The sequence below is a fragment of the Trichoplusia ni genome, chromosome 7, assembly GCF_003590095.1.
Source record: "Trichoplusia ni isolate ovarian cell line Hi5 chromosome 7, tn1, whole genome shotgun sequence".
Taxonomy (NCBI): Eukaryota; Metazoa; Arthropoda; class Insecta; order Lepidoptera; family Noctuidae; genus Trichoplusia; species Trichoplusia ni.
This window is the reverse complement of record NC_039484.1, coordinates 7529053-7547476: the sequence shown is the minus strand read 5'-3', so window position 1 is coordinate 7547476 and position 18424 is coordinate 7529053. Positions and strand designations below refer to the sequence as shown.

Here is an 18424-nt window from a genome sequence, read left to right as displayed (position 1 = left end):
ATATATGACCCATGAAATACATTACAGGATACGCAATCGTTTACGTTTTGTTGTAAATTGTTTTTATTTAACTTCACAGAATACTTAGTAAACAGGTTTAATTGACCGTTGTTAGTCACGATTGTTTATAGCATGTTTTAATTAAATCAATATTCTTGTACCTACGCAGATAATACATCTGCACTGTAATCATTTTATGAATAAAATAGTCTGGAATAGTGTATTCAATATTCATGTTTTGAACTAGCTCACAAAGCACACATCTAAATGATTGATAAGTTGAACTTTATTTTCCACTATTCACGAGCATCTGATATTTTGTTCTCTTACAGGTAGGTGGATAGTCCCTGGGATGTATAAATGCGGACAACAACATCACATGCATTGTTCTGAACCCAAAGTAAGTTGCTAAAGCACTTGTGTTATGGAATTCAGATACAACGAAGGTACCACAAACACCCAGACCCGAGACAATGTAGAAATGTGAATTTTTACATTGACCCCACCGGGGATCGAACCCGGGACCTCAGAGCTAGCGACGGAGGTCGTCAAATAAGACTCAAACGATAAAATACTGTGAGAATATTAAATCAAAACAGCCGATACAGAAACCTATAATGAGCTACTCCAAACTTGTCATTGGTATTTAAATTAATCTAGCGCCAATATTATCTAACGTTAGCGCCACTGACCGACACATACACGTCATAAATGAAGTTATCCAGTTATATCATACTCTAAAATTCATTTATATTTATGAATACAAATTCGGTGAGCAAATCGCTAAAGACTAGGCCAACGCGACATCTCAAGTCATCGACATTGTTACTTACTTTTGCAACTTCGGTCTCGGAATTACGCAACACGGCCAACAACAGCAGGGCATAGTCCTCGTCTCAAGATCAGCGCCTCCAGCACTCCTGTAAACACACAATCACTTGGTATTCATTTCCAATGAAACCGGATTCAGCATTCATATTTTGCACGAAGCGTCTGCCTATCTGACCTCTACAACCCATCTTATAGTTTATAATGCAGTAGGGACACCGAGCCCGACTATCATGAAAGAGGTTTGCCAACTATTCTGAGTGGAGGATGTGCTTCTTGACGGGATGATTCCGGGGTGAAAGTTTTTGGAAAACCAATTTCAGTAGAAGTAGTTGATGCTTTATTAAATGGGTGTGGACCTGTTGACTATAAATTTTGTCTTCTTTCACAGTATAGACCAAAGTTTAATAAAGGTAAGGTAAGGTCTACGCTCTTTGGTTTGAATTCTTAGTTGTTTTATTCTAAGTTTGCCAGGCGACAAAAATGAGACAAAATATAAACGGATATACATAAATGCTTCTCAAGTTTTAGCGGGATAATGACGTGCTCACCATTATAGGTTTTCCATTGATAAGCGGATTTGTTATCAGCTTTTATTTTTTATTGTGTTTTGGGGGCTATCCTTGTTTACATTGTGCTATCGTAAATCGAAATCGAAAAACCATCCTATCAAAAAACATACACCACTTTCATAAACAAAGCCGCAATATAAAGATTATCAAGGATTTATGAATGTATCATGTTTGTCAAACCCTACGCGACACAGGGATTTATTCCTTAGTGCGAGAGTAGTTTTAATAAAATACATACGGCACAAAAGACTTTCAATTACATGTAAAACAAATTCGAATTAATGTTTTTGTAGGTAATGTAAAATGGCGTGACGTTTCCGCGTGACATAATAACACAGTATTATGATTGCTACATCCTTTTATTTGTTTATTAAACTTCTAGCTGTGACTAATTTGTGTTAAAGGAACTGATTGGATATCAGTAATCTCTGTATTTGATATTTTCAATGAAATTACTTTTTGGGAAACTCCAATATGCTTCATCCTGCCTTGACATACTTATTAAAAACTTGCGTGGTCATTAAATACAACCAGTGGCAAAAATTACAGTGGCCAATGAATGAGTGGTAATTGGATTAAATTCGCACTAAGTATTCATATTATTCTAAAAACTTTTCGAACACAATGACTGGAAATTCAGTACGGGGCGGCACTCTTACTGTCAATACAATGAATTTCCAATTATTGTGTTGGAAAAATGCTTAGGAGAATAGGAATAGTTTTAAATGTAATATTGCCATTCATTTATCGGTCATCGTAAATAGCAGAATCGGGACCCAGATTTTGTCGATGATACCTCTTAGGGGTCAGAATAACAATTAATACATAATTAAACTGTGGCTGGGAGCAAGAGAGAAATGGGAATTTACTTTTGTTTTTTTTTCTAAGTCTAATTATCTAGAAAGATTATTATCAAACTAATAAGCCGGTTCTACAGAAATAATGAGATTGCAAATCGTTCTAAATGTCAATAAACTGAGGCTCTCGCAAAACGGTAGACATTATGATGAAGCAATAATTCAACACATGAGGCAAATCTTCGTGAAACACTTTAGAGACAAATCGTATTCTTGCAACATGCGTACTTCGGTCAAGTCAACTAAATCAAGAACTATAATATACTCGTAGCTGAACTATAATATGGCTAATCCATATAATAGTATTAAGAACATTTTTGTAAACCCATATTTGCAAATAAAAGTATATTCCATTCTATTCTAACACAGCTCTTGATAACTGAGATTACATTAAGAAGCTTGGATACTAACATCAACTTAAGTATGGTTTAACGTTTTAAGTATAAAGAGGGTAATTAAGGTAGTTTATAGTTTTACTATGGAGATAAAGCCGCAAATAGACTTTGATAAGCCGCTACTGTTTATATTGTCTACAATGTAAAGACTGTTATCTACCGTATAGTGTACAATAATCTATAAAAAGATTTCATTCTTAAATAATTGAGTGACTGATTTTAGAACAATAGATACGTGGTATCATTCACAATAATACTTTTATCTATAATCGTATGTTCTTGAGAGGCATACATAGAACAACATCATAATTCTGTAGATTTTTTAAACAATTCCAATCTTTTTTTTAAGTGATTAATCTAAATTAACATGAAGTATCAAAAAGGTTGTGTCTTGTTAGCACTAATTGATTTCAAAAATAGAATCGACTTATAAATGCTAAAGCTATAATAGTTTATTATTAAATTGCTTCCTTATTGTAAAGCAATTATAATATTGATTGTAAACAGAATACTAACCTGACGAATTGCTCGACGCCGCCACATTCTGCTATCATTAGGCAGAAGAAGTGGTATAAGGCTATCATGACAGCCTCTTGTGCGACTGCCTCAGCCGGCAGCCGCGCCCTGGGCACGACTATTGATATGAAAGAGGTCGCCGCCACGATCTGTAACAAAATAATTATTTTTTTCAATTTAATTGAGAAGTTTTTATGGACTGCCAATGACAGTACCGAAAAAGTATTAGGTACATATCCGAAAACTTAACATTCGTACTGCGCAAATTTAGAAGGTATCAGTAACGTCAAAAAGAAATATGCGTCCAACGTAAGCAAGCATGTGTATGTACCAAATGTACCTGTAATCACACCCAAAATGAATAATTATGTGAGAAATCGAGATGATGTTATCCACACTGTAGTTTCACTACAGCATAATGCAAAAACCCCAAACGCATTTGATAAACGCTGTTTTGTTATATTCTTTTTACAATATTTCAATGATAACAAACTAATTGTTGTTGTTTGCAACTACATTAATTAAATGCTTAGTGTAATGTTTCCCACAGCAAGCCACGCAGAAATTTAATTTCGGTCAACAGGCCAAAGACAAAGCATTGAAAATTGTTAATGAGTAATTAATTGTTCGAAGCCATTGTCATTCAATTGAGCCCTCAATCTTCATTAAAATTTATTCAGTGTTGTATTGAAAATACTATACCTGGTGATTATGAAAAATCACAAAACAAGTTGTAACACATTATTTACGGCAACAAAAATAAAAAATATTTTTATGGAAATTATATATGTACCTTGGTGTCATTACTTTATGTCCTGTCTATGTGCTTGTGGTAACACAGATGAATAAATATAATTTATTCTTTTTAACAATATAAATTTTTCGTTAAACATTTATAAGTCCTAATTGTTTAAAAAACAACTAGCACGGAAAATAAAATGAACCACAAAAGATATTATATGACCTAGGAGCCTACTACTTCTTAGCGTGTCGAACAATGGCATTGATAAATATATTTTCTGACGTCAGTACCTAGTGCCTGACAGCATTGTCGGTGGCCTTGAGTAGGTCCTCGCGTGTGCAGCTAGTAGGACTCGCTGGCAGCTTATTAAATTGGCCATGGTTTAAGGAGAGACACTGAGCTCAGCTGTTCAGTAGCCTCACTTACAGCAAGGCTTGTTTTTTTTTATAAATGGTTTGGGTTCGGCGTCTATTCATAAACCGACATACAACCCCGTGTAGGCCTCGGTAAGTTGCTCCCAGGGGTTTTATTTTCAAAGTGTGGTACTAAATGCAGTTCGGTATGTCTTCAGAGCTTCAGTATGACTAAAAGGTTGCCTAAACAAGTTTTTTTTTATTCCTTTATGCACGGAGCTTTATTATTGCGTCTATTTTTTATTGAGCTTGACACTAATTTCGAACAGATAGATAGTCCTTGACTTGAAGACAAAACCTTAATAAAAAGATATAATCAATCGTGTCCGCAATATTAATTAGCTGTAACTATCTCTTTATCGGGTGAATCTTGATTGGTTAAATAAATCAGGCCATATACCTACTAATGATGTACTTAATAACTAGGGCTCAACTTTCCAAATCTATTAAGCCAATTCGTCGATAACTTTATACAAATGTATACCTACGTACATTACCCCTCTTTTGTGGCCGACCTACTTGGCTAATTCGCAGTTTTTATCTAAATGCTTTGCTTGGCGCATAAAACAAATCCTTAATGGAGTTTTAAAAACTGATAACAATATTACTAAAATTACGTCAGATCTATTTACTAGCACAATAAATAAAACAGGAAATTAATGTTGTTTCTATGAAATAAATTGAACGTGGTATAAATACTTTGCGTCTACAGTACCTACTCGTACACGTGTTGGTATTTGATTTATGCTTACCAATTTTATATCAATACGAAAGTAGAACTCTATCTTAATTAAAATTCGGTACATAGATAGTCTGGAGCCTGATCGCATATAAATAGTAAAAATAACAGCCTTCACACGTCCCACTGTTGGGCAGAGGTTTCCTTCTTTAAGGTGATCACTGATCACCACGCTAGCTCATTGCGACTTAGCTATCACAATACTGCGGTGTCCTCACGATATTTTCCTTCTCCGTTTTTCAGTGGTGTCTTAGACTAAATAAAAAAGCACATTGGCTATTATTTGCTTACCCAGAGCGAATACTCAGAGATGAACAAAATAACCAGGTACAAATACAGAGATGTAATAAATAAAAATATGTTATTATCAAAATTATGAAAATACTGTATTTTGTAAAAAATAAACATAACACAACATTTTTATATTTTATCGCACATTTTTATCCCTAAGGCTATATAGCACAAAGAATAATAACTTTATAGTTGTAACTAGCTGTTGCCCGCGACTTCGTCCCCGTGGGTAGAAGATATAAGTTATGATTTATACCTGCCATGTTTTTTTTTCACATTTTCCATTGTATCTTCGCTCCTATTAGTCGCAGCGTGATGGTTTATAGCCTAAAGCCTTCCTCGATGAATGGTCTATTCAACACAAAAATAATTTTTCAATTTGGACCAGTAGTTCCTGAGATTAGCGCGTTCAAACAAACAAACATACAAACTCTTCAGCTTTATATATTAGTATAGAGTATAGATTACATAACAGTATGTGTTGTAGCCACGTATATATAATGTATATATTTTGGTAACTTTCGGACCAATGTCGACAGGTTCGTTTTTTTAATTTTTTAAATACAAGAAAGGAATACGCGTAACTGGCATCTTAGATAATTTACATCTCTGTTTATACTATACTTAAAAACATATACTTACATATAAAAACTGATAACCTATTTCACTATTTTAAATTACTTACATTAATAACTTAAATCAGGAAGAATTTTATTATAAGTTAGGCAATTATGACTTGTAGGGGATTTAATTATCTATTTTATTACACTAAACATGAGCAAATAACCTCACAAGCGCATTACGAGATTATTATGACCAGAATCTGATAATACCACGAAAGGAAGCTTTACCAGAAATAGCTTACTTGGAACGTTTGTTTGAAAGCTTCTACGCTGTTTACTTACGAATCGATAGATTATGCAATCATTTCAAAATAACTCTGAGTACTTCTTACACATCTCGTTTTCAAACTTAGGCGGTCTAAAAAATACCTTTAAACATATCTATTGGAACCTTGTGTAATCAATTTATTGAAAAGCAATCTGTCTGTCTATCCGTACGTCTGTTAACGGGCAAAATTGGCACAGAATGTATTTCTGTTGCCTCTGTAATATTAAATACTACGGCTGTAAGGGGCATAAATTTGTTGGAAACGCAAATAAACTCCCAAGCGATTTTGTATTTTTTCCCTCTATGACAACCTGCCAAATATTGACGGGCCTGTTGGTCTAGTGGTTAGTGACCCTGACTGCTATACCGGAGGTCGTGGTTTCGATTCCCGCCCAGGACAAATGTTTTGTGATGAGCATGATCATTTGTTCTGGTGTCTGGGTGTAATTTATCTATAATATGTATGTATTTAGAAATATATAAGTAAGTTTATCAGTTGTCTGGTTACCATAACACAAGCTCTCTGCTTAGCTTGGAATCAGGTAACCGTGTGTGAGTTGACCCAGGATATATTATATATTATATTATATATTCGTTCTAATATTAGTTCTAAAATATTCTTAGACCGGACAGAGAATAGGATACACACTTAACAAATAAAAGGTACCTAACTTCTTATTGCATAAGCAATTTCAAATCATCGTTGGCCCCATAGACACCACAATGATTGGTACCACAATGTAAATGGTAAAGCGAATTCATTCGAAATCTTAGTAAACACTTCTTACTTACAGCATATTTTGCCCATAGGTCATGTGTCATGTATTATAACGTTATGGTACACATAACAATATAAAATGCGACTGGATTACGGCAATCGTGGTTCTACGACTGCAATCTAGATTTTAATCGCTACGCACCGAAATTACTTTCAGCATGCTAATGCTGACTAACATGCAATGGGAATAAACAAAAAAACTCCATTAAAACGATAAAAAGAGGGCTGGTTATTACTCATACTTACATTACATCAAATTACAATTTTTTTACACATGATTTAGTCGGCAACAAATATATACGTTTATCGATACATATATGCTTCTGCGAATTTGACCTGTGTCCTAGTGTACGTCGTCTTAAGGACCGGGTTTCTTCCCTTGAAGCTATCGTAAATTCAAAGACATTAAAAATTAAAAAGCTCAAAATATCATACAGATGGACTTGTCATTTCTAGATTTTGTGCAATTAACTATCACTTACAATTACTTACCTCAGGTGAAATGACATAACAGTTAGACACGTTATTTGATAATACGGTTTACTAACGCCTATTTATGGAATCGTCTTACTTGCCCCGAACTCAACCGGAGCTCTTCATCATGACTACTAATGAGCTCCATGGTAAGCAAAATTACTTTATTTTAAAAATGACTTTCGTTTGTCCTTTAATTTTAGATTGGACTATTAGCCTGTTAAGTTGATAAGTCTGTGCTTTATAAGTTTTTACTATTTCAACATTGTTATTAAGAATAACAAATATTACCAATCCCTACTCACAAAGGTTTCCGTTTTCCCGTTGATATTTGCTGAGTATGATAATGTTTAAGAATCAACTTTCTCAGTATTGGCGGTCAACAGAGAACGGTATTCGTCGCTGGCTCATTACGAAACAACAAGACTTGACTTTACGCAATAATGACCCACGAGGCTCGCCAATGAATCGTACCCTACTTGCCACAAGGATCTATTAACATATTTAAATTCTAATTGTATTTTCTGTGTAAGGACTTACTGAATGAACACAATACTCGCAAAAACAAACTAATTTATGTACTTATAGGTTTAATTAACATGGGCAAAGGTTAGGAATGTTCAATATTTAATCGAGATAGTTAAATCTAAATAGATGTCTTAAGATAACTCATTACAATGATAAACGTATTCTTAGTACTCACAATAATTTAACACCAGCGGTCTTTATTTTCTCTATATATTTTATTATATTTAATTTCCGTGCAAAATGATATTTCTCGCTTTCTTCTTTCATCGGATTGATAATTTTGCAAGACATTAATAGCTATGACATATTTTTATTAAGTCATTACTATAAACAGTTATGAATTCCATGAATTTATTAAAAAAAAACAATATGAATGCAGACTGTGTCTTATTGTCTTCGTACATTGGATGAGGTGGGATGGATTCAACTTACAAAATTATTCTATCCGTATTTTTATAAGTAAAAACCTACAACGTAATTAACAAGTATGTAATTGCAAAATAATCTTTAACGGTCAAGAACGCCGTCTTTTTTGTAATGTCGAGGTCAATTTTTACGTCACAATGTGAAAATTCAGACAATATAATAATGCAAAAGTAAATAAAAACAAAAAAGCTGGACAGGTAAATCTTCATATCCATCTAATTATGAGTGCTACGTAAGCGATCATATCATTATAAAGAAGCGTATTACAGATTGCATTGGAGATTTATAGCTAATATTTTTATCTATTTGAGGGTTTCTTATTTCCCTTCTAATAAAACAAAGGTCGAAGGTCGACTAAGGTTTTTTTGTTCGACTTTATAAGCTGTAAGTCCCACGTGTACTTACCTTATACATAAATCATGAAGCTATTGATTAAGTTTTTAATGTGAAATGTCCGTCAGGTAAATGTAATAGTAAGAAGATATATTAACGCTTTTATTCTATTATTTTGAAAGCATAAGCTACTTAGTCTTAGATAGTAATTAAGGTGTCACCGACTGGTACATATTATCCGGTCACTTTCATTACTTGTTAACGTCATCACTCTAATCCTTAAATAAGATTAGTTGTTTTGTAAATGAAGAAAATAAAAATAAATCTACTGACGGGCTTTACAGACAGACTTCATCTTTGCTCTCTCCAAAATGATTTATTGACAATGCACAAAACACTAAATATGACCATCTATTCCAAGTCATATTGCGTCGGTGAATCACAAACAATAAAAATGATAATGTTTAATAAGTAGCGAAGTATTTTTCTTGCAATAAGCGCTGACTAAAATGTAAACAAGACTGTCTATACACAAGTATAAATATAAAGATAGCTCAAGGAATTAAATTGAAAGTATCGTTTAACTTGTCAGATAGTGGGTCAAGCAAACATTGTTCCCACTAATTTCTAAAGAAATAATGAAAGCTTCTGAAGGTGACGTCAGAAAAACAAGCTTACGAAGGAATGACATGTTTGTGAGCCAAACTAGAACAAACCAAGTAAGGGGTGTGATCATGAAACGTTATCAGCAGAAAGAAAATGCTTTTAGGGGGAGCGATAAAGCATTTCCATATGTCGTAAAATATATTCATTCAATTGTGGGTGACCGAATTATAGAATAATAATAGAATTTCGTGAGATAAATATTTTTTGTAAATATAATAAAAACAGTTCTTTATTACAAGAAACTCAGTTACACTTACTAGAAACTAAGTTCAATTAACTAATAAATTATAATAATTAAGATATAAAAAAATCAGCTGCACTGTTTTATTAAACATCAATGCAGCTGTTATTTCTCAGCGTATCCAATAACAAAATCTTAACGCACAATCCGTGATACAATTGAAAACTCCTGGAGCAAAAATAGCCGTTCCATTAACGAACATTCGAAACCTTTTATAGTTAAATTCGTTAAAATGATAGCAATGACAGGCAAAATAGTTTTTGTTAAATGGAAACAATGTTTTTTTTAATAAGGAAGTCTTAATGTGCGTTGAACTATTTATTTATATCAACTTGGTCTCAATGAGCAGCAATTGGCAAATCTGTGACGCATTATGGGGCTGGGCTGACGTTTATGGTGTAATAAAAGAGCGCTATTTAGGGTGTCGCCCTCCCTCAAGAGCTATATGGGAACCCTAGATAACTCCCTTTGACCTGCGTTAAACCACTAACATAATGAAAGGACTTCGGATAATTTGGTTGCTTAATAGCTGTAATCAAAACCGTTTTCGTCATGGAAAATGTATTTGCGTCATCGCAAACTTTGACGTCGAATTCGGAGTCTATTTCTGTCAAAAATACCAAGTTAAGGATTTGGAAAGGGTAATTCGTATTATCAAGTGTTTGTTTACGAGTTCGTTGTACTAACGACTGATTTGAACTGTGGACTAGCACTGAAATGTGGTAGTTCACAATATTTTCATTCTACATGTGCCTGTATTAAAAGCAAAAAAACTGACAATGATGATATTTTTATTAATTGAACGTATATCGCGGTGTCTGCTTCGTGGAGGCACATGGCGAGGAATAGGAAATTTGGGAAGGAGTTGGGGAAAACTATCATAAATAATAGTCTAGAAACTAAATAAAATACATGGAATAAGAATAAGTATACTTACGGGATATATACTGAGTACCACAGCAACATGGGAGATACTCTCTCTCCAATGTTTCATGGCAGCTTTCAACGTGATGACGTATAAAGCGCATATTGCTATGAGGATCGCTGCACCACAGGCCCATAGCACCCATGCGTAAGTGTTAAGAGCTGAAACAAAAAAATATAATGTTTTTAATCCAATAAAAAAATACAGCAATAAAAAATGACACACACTTTTGTTTCAAGTGCAATATTATTTATGAGTTTTTGGCAATGAGTTTGTATGCAGCAAAACCTAACACGTTGGACAGTATCATTGAACATCAGCCAAAATACTAACATAGGTAAATAGTTCATATCCGCTTTTAGCTGCAAAATTGTTTGGAACTCTAGCTAAACATTTACCAAAGAGATATTCACTGGAATTATTTAGTTGATTGAGTTGAATAAAGTTCTAAAAATACCCAACACCACAGGATACGTGACTACTTTAGATACAAAAACTATTTATAGCAAGACTAGTACGAAGTTATAAAAGCTAAAAGGCATAACAGGCTATGCAATAAAGGAATAAAGCGTACAAAATTGACTCAATTGGTTTTATTTGATACAAAAAATCTTAAAAGCTTTTGCACGCACTAGTCAATACATTTATAGACTGGGCTAATAGCAACACGTTATCGAACATAGCTTTGTCTTATCTTTGTTCCTTTATTGATTTTCTGCCTTTTGTTGCCTGTTTCCTAAGTCTTTTTAAAAGCTCAGCAGCTTTGACAAAATTATCCAATTATAACGAAAGTGAATTATTAACAAATTTTGAACAGAATTATAGAAACGATTAGTTCAATATGGCGGCGATACTAAGCTACAACAGGGAAATACACGGTGATTTTTAGTCGTCTTACAAAAGCAGCCAGTTCATGTATCCGACGTAAATTACCCCTAGGCGCGATTATTATTTTTTATCATCAACTAAGATAATAAGTACGAAGAAAATTAAACAAGAGAAATCTGAAATTTACTCTTAAAAATGATAAAATTGCCGCCGCCTGCGCCCCTCACCATTGTTACAAGGCTCGGACAGCGCTCGCAACAGAGCTGTGTTTCTAAAAAACTACGAATTGCATCATAACATTGAATAAAAATTGCATTTAATATTTTTTCAAATCTCATAAATACCTATTTGTTTATCATGAACGTGTTCTAGTCATTGGATACATGAACTGAGCTGCTTTTGTAAGACGACTAAAAAATCACGGTGTATAAGTATTACTTGGTAGTGCGTATTTTTTCAGTAATTCATATTTGTTTGTTACTTTGTTCAAATATCCAATATCACTTGATTGTCTATTATTTTAACTCGTAATTATTATTTGACGGTAATGACAGTATCTAGTATCTACTATTTAATTCGCTTACAGTTCAGTTTGTAGGTGCAGTAATTATTTTTAATAACATAGATCAATAAAATTGCTTAACTGACTATATATATATGTGTATAAATGTATACCTGCTTTTAGGAAAATTCAAAGATTGTTAAAAATACTTGATAAACTCGTTTTGTACTACATGTGTCTGAATACAAGAATACAAATTAGAATTGGAATCAAGAATTTAAACGACTTTCTTTTAGATAAAAATTACGAAAAAAATTACGGTAAAAAACTATTTCAGTCTAGATACTGCTTTTGCAACGGTAGAAGTAACTATATTATTGTTAAAAAGTTAAAACAATCGATCAATAAATCGAGGCTATCGAGGTTCACAGCTGGACTTAAGCCTCTCCCAAGTTACGCAATAAGTATATAATCAAATACAATTGAATTTACTCTCTATGTTATCTACTACTGTTAATAAACTAAATCAGAATTTTCATCGTGTATTGATAAATTGCAAATAAGTAAGAACTTTTGCCATTCTAAGGCTTCCAAGCTTGTTAACGCAAAACGTGAAGTTATAGTAAACCAGACTAGGTATGTGATTTAATTATTTTACATTTTCATAACCGGATTATGTCCTACCGTTGGGCAGAAGCCACACCCATCTCACTTAAAACTTTTTAAATTTGTTTGAAATATTTTCAATTCAATCAATTATCATTTGTTTAAAATACTTTACAGATTTTTACGTCCTTGAAAAACTATGAGGTTTGATTTTTTGTTAAAACATTTACGTGATGTAATCTACATAGTGTTTACTTCCTTTATATTGATTGGTTTCGGTTATTTTAATCAATGGGCAAATTAAATAAAGTTCGTCACACTCGCACTTGACCAGTTTTTCCTCAAGATCCAGTTACCTCAAATTTACAACATACCAAGAAAAGTTTCGTTTTGATCACAATGCCAGAATATCAGAGATTTGGAAAAGGAGGCCCTTGTTGAACAGTTTATGTCACAAAATTGATTACTCCATATTTGGCTAACCTAGTACCTACTTGATAGACTCATGCCGACTCGACGCATGTATGTGCAAGTTCGTGACATTGATCTTGTTAATTAACACTGTAGGTAATGGATATAATTGTCTTCAATGAAGTTGATGACAAAAATGTTTTACTAGAAACTTAAATTAGGGCGTAACCTATTATGTATTAATATTAAATAATTGGTACCTTTTAAGTGGCACGTCTGATTGTATGTCTGATAGCATTAAGAGCAATTACTAAAGTAACCTGGACAATTATGTCCTTTGACTTTAATTTAAAAATGTTAACCCAATGTCATTTTTTCCCTCGGGGGAAATCCACATAGACATTCAGACCTCTTTGGAAGGCGGAAACTTCGTAGTGCTTCACCCTTCCCTTGTGCCTGATTGAACAATCACGCGATGCAAACAACTAGATCCCCGGTAGGGAAACACCTTTCCACGGAGCCGCAACGTTGTATGCGGAATGTCATTCCCGGGGGTGACCATTTAAAAATTTAGAGGCGCTCTCTTATTTCTGCAAGAATTAAGTTTTGTCATAGATTTCTAATTTTATAACTCATCATCTTTACCATTTTTATTCGAAAACAAAATATACCTACGTTTTCATTCTGGATAACACTATTCCAAAATAAACTATTACATAATTGGTACTTTTGTAAAATTTGCTACCATAATCAAATGTAAAATTATACCGATGTTGGTTACGCTTGTGTTGATATCGTATTTATACATAATTCCATATTGTATTACAATTTACATAATTATAAACGCGTTTAATACACACAATAGGATATGATATTTTATGATATTAGCTTTGTTTAATAGTAAGATTTAATCTTTGTTACAAGGCAACACAGGATAACAAAGAAGAAAACAAAAATAAAATCGAATTCCATCTGATTCTCAACCTATCTCCAAAGTCCACTTATTCAATACAAAATATTGCTCAATTACTTTAAATACTGCTCTTACAGAGTCCATAAAATTCTAAAAGTCTGCAATTCCAAGAGTCGCTTGACCATGACTACAGACGTTAAGCAACGAGTTCCTAGCTCACACAACTTGCGTGAAAACAGTAATTACGGTAATATTAACAATAGTCATTATGATTAAGAAACATTTCTTAACTTCGTGTCGAATATCCTTACATCCGTTGTACGAATGCACTGCGACTACTCAAGGTTGTGTAACACTAAATACATTCATTCATATATAAGTTTGCGTCCACCCAAGAAGTAAAACATTACGAATCTCCTAAATTTTTCGAAAAAAAGTTTTTTTTTTTTGCCAACACTAATAATCCAGTCTAGGTGGTATGGCAAAAGCAGAAAAACTTATTCCAGTTCCGAGTAGAAATATTGACGTTTCATAGTTTTCGTGGGAGCCATTTCCTCTTTCTATGCCGACCTCATAACTCTCTAAAGCAATAATCTGCGTCCAGGGTTAACTGAAGATTTTAGATTTCTTCCAAGAATACTGTGCCAACGTCGTTTAATTTACTACTTAAAGAAACAATGGGGTCACTCACTACAATTTATTCTGTCTATAAGTTACTTAAACGCTAGGAATAAAAGAGGTTCGTATGCCGTTCCTGCTACCATCCGTGAGATTAGAAAGTTGTTGCATACAAACCTTACTTCATACATCTTAGTAATGCTTGAGTTACGAAACTACGAAGCAAATCATGGGTTTATAGAACCGCAAGCTTTGCAAGAATCAACGTAAAATAAACGTTACGTGATTTTGTAAAAGACTAGCTCTTGCCCGCGACTTGTCTACGTGGTTGTGATGATTTATGGAAGTTTTTTAATCAACCGGCTTCGTCGCAATAACAATAATTATTTATCCACGGAATTATGTTAAACGATGATATATTATCTTCTAAGGTATTGACTTAAAAAATGATGTGAAGGGCAAATTTGCGGAAAATTGGATATTACCTGATAATGACGAACTTATTTGATAAAGCATTAGGTATACCTTTCATCAATAAATAGGCTATCTAATTAAATGAGACTAGTAGGTACTGAGATTCACGCGTGCAAACAACCAAACAAACTCTTCTTCTTTCTAATATTAAGTATAGATTAGATTGAGTTCGCCAGATTAGGTAATAGGAGCGCTATATTGCCAATACAGGCGCTGAGATTACAGTGTTAAATCGATAGCATTACAACATTTAATATAGCACTTAAAGATATAGTTGCATTCAGTTATACATTATAAAAATGTCCTACCAAATTATAACATTGTTAAATAAACACTACATGCATAAAACGAGGGTACATCTGCATTAATTAACAATCACTGAAGGATTTCAATTAGTATGTATCTATGACCTCAGACAAACTGAAAAAAAAAACATTTGCATATTAAATCACTTCTTCAAGAACTAAACTGTAATCACTCTTCCCATTCTCTTTGCCAAGGTTTTAACACGGTGTTGGAATCGGCTGACCACATAAATTAATTTATATCACATCCTATTTAGATATAGGTACATGAAAGCGTTATGCTCTACTTATTATTGTGTTTCGAACGAATAATTAACTTTAAGTTCCGTATTCAGACTAATAAAGAAAAACGTACACGGAAATTTTGGTAGTGGACCAAAATTTCGCTTATCATGCAGATTGTAGATGTACGGATACCACTTCAGATACATTTTCTTATCTGTACTAATAAGTGACTAATAAATCTATATTTGCTACTTGGATTGCAGAAAATAATTGACGAATCAATGAATCATTCGTAACGAGATGATTGGATATGACAATGCATGTTTAGACCAGGGTCAATTATCCGGCTGCCAAAAGTTAAGTCAAATATGATCAAAAATATACAGTGTAATAAACTAGTTTTCCTGATAAATAAATTCTTGGTTCAAAGATTGTACCTTTGAGCTTTAAAGCTTAATCTTTGTCCTGTACTTTATATGAGTCAGTCCCGCTGTCTAAATGTAGTAATAGCTGAACTGTCGTTTACATCGGATCAGTTTTGCAAACAGTTCCGTCTTTTGCAGTTATTTTAATTCACATAATTAGATTTTAAAGTATAGAGATTCACAGCCTTCTTACAAGGCTTAAACACAAATTAGCAGTGTTCTCGCTAGTGGGTGGTCCAAAAGTAACTGTTTGTTGTATATTTTTGCCTATTGAACCTTATCGTGAATAACGATGAATGTTGACCTTAGATGGATATATGCAATACCCAATAATTTTAGTGATAGAAATCTTCCAGATCCCAAAAATAAACAGTAGCCTTGAAGATTTTTCAAGGCTTCTACACGTACTCGTTTTTCAAAATAACATACATATGTCTAATAGTTAAGTATAAGCCAATTCGAAAGCAAACCCCTACCATCTCTCAGTTGGAAAATTACAATTCCCCACATTGTAAAGCTTAATGTTGGAAAGCTTAAAAAGGACTTTAGCGCACATAAACCGTAAGAACTCGATCGGTATGCAGTAATATTTAACCTTATACTTTAACTATTAATTAACTTACTTAACTAGGAAATTGTTTAATATGACACATTATATTTTTCCTCTCTTAACTGTGAATCATAAGTCAACTACTTATATCTTCTTTTATAAAAGTGTTGACTAATAAAGAGGTCCAAAGGCCAGCTCGAAATAGAGAATTATGAAAAATGCTGCATCGAAAGAAATCTTGTACAATTTCTGTAGAAAATAATATAACCAATAATGTGATGAACATAATTTGGAGATAATTACATAAAACACATCGAAACAAGGAAAAGTTCCATAAAAGGAAAAGTGCAGCTATAGCTACCCCGCAAGTGGTATTTACTACATCTCTTTTTAATCTTGTCAATGTCGCAATATTTCCCTTGAACCCAGTTAACTTTTAACCTCAGTAACAGCCAGGAAGCACGGCGAGTGATTATTTTAACTGCCGCGTCTATAAAAAGCTTTTGGTTCAATAACTTATCACGTGAATAATCTTTTGAATGGGGATATACTAGATATTAAGAAGTGATTCTGTGTATACCCGTTTTTAGGGATTGGAGAGACAGTCACTCTATCTAAAGTATAATACTGGACAACAGAATCTGGTAAGACTAGAGGGCCAGGCAAATATAAAAGGGAGACTTGATAAAATACAATTCTTAGATCTTTCTGTAGATATAATTTCTTGACTTGAAAAATATTTTTAAAGTCCCTATTAAGTATAAGTAAACATTCAAATTACAATAAAGTTAGTAAACAGCAGCAACAGCTTAGAGACAACTATTACTACTACCATTGATTTATTTAGTATATCAATGACAACTATTAAAAATTTTCATTGTAGACTTTTAGTACCCTGAAAAAGCTGACCTACTTGGAGGGTCGTTTATATTTTCATTTTGCAGAACTCTACAAAAATAAAAGCAGGTAAATACTTTGTGGTGATCAATGCCGCGCGAGTTCTGCATAGCGTGAGTAGACCGGGTAGACACAATTATGAATTAACTATCAAATATTCAGGCTATTTTTTAAATGTGTAGTTTGCATGTGGGCCCCCACGGGCACTGTTACCATTGGCTTAGATTGGCCTTGAACTTTCAGGATTGAGACCTCATTAATAAAACCAGCTTTGAAAACACTAAGACAGTCAAAATAGAAAGAAATGTTTCGGAAAGAATAATTCTCTATAAAAAAAAAAACAGTATATTCTGAGTTTTGACAAGTATTTTTTTATAAATGACAATAAAAAGCGTGGGAACGTACAGCAGAATGGATATTGCGTTTGTTAACTACGCGGCTGTAATACTCGAGAACCGCTAATACGTTATGAAATCAGAGGCAAAAAACATTAAATAGTAATATAAATTATATTATATATATACATTTCAGTAAGACATTATACTCTATAATGATTTTATCATATTATCTATTACCTACATCTAAGAAAACTTAGAACATTAATTGAAATCACTGCCAAGTTTTGCAACAATAATTAATTTTTAAAATTACCTGTGAAGTAGGATCCAAAATCAGGATTTAAGCTGTAGCTATGGCACAAAAATGTTGTATTTACAGGAATGTTCGTATCGGGAAACTGTTTGTCCGCACTTATGTGACGAGCGGTGAGAACGCGCGTCCCACTACTGGCTTCACTTAACAAATCCATTTTAAATCAGTCACTTTATCTATTTAGTAAATTCACACGTAATTAAAACTTCAGCATTGTTTTTAATGCCAACTTTAATTTACAACATATTCGTTAATGTTAGTTGTCATGATATTTTACTAACAAATTATTGAATGCTTTAAATTTCGCGCGTTTTCCGCCGTTGACGGATGGAACGAGCGTCGAGGCGAAGGCATCTGAGCATACTGCCAAGCAGCTCGCCGTCGTCGGCGCGTATTGCGTTCAC

General features: G+C 33.4%; 1 protein-coding gene across 1 annotated transcript in view; it reads right to left on the bottom strand.

The window, feature by feature from the left end:
- The window catches only part of LOC113495554 (organic solute transporter alpha-like protein), a 21840-nt gene extending 3416 nt beyond the window's left edge, over nucleotides 1-18424 (bottom strand). Inside the window, exons 1-4 of the mRNA XM_026874312.1 lie at nucleotides 18021-18424; nucleotides 10628-10776; nucleotides 3169-3317; nucleotides 834-920 (exon numbers count right to left, since the gene is read on the bottom strand). Of these exons, the coding sequence (XP_026730113.1) occupies nucleotides 834-920; nucleotides 3169-3317; nucleotides 10628-10776; nucleotides 18021-18177 (542 nt within the window). The 5' untranslated portion in view covers nucleotides 18178-18424. The remainder of the gene's footprint in view (nucleotides 1-833; nucleotides 921-3168; nucleotides 3318-10627; nucleotides 10777-18020) is intronic.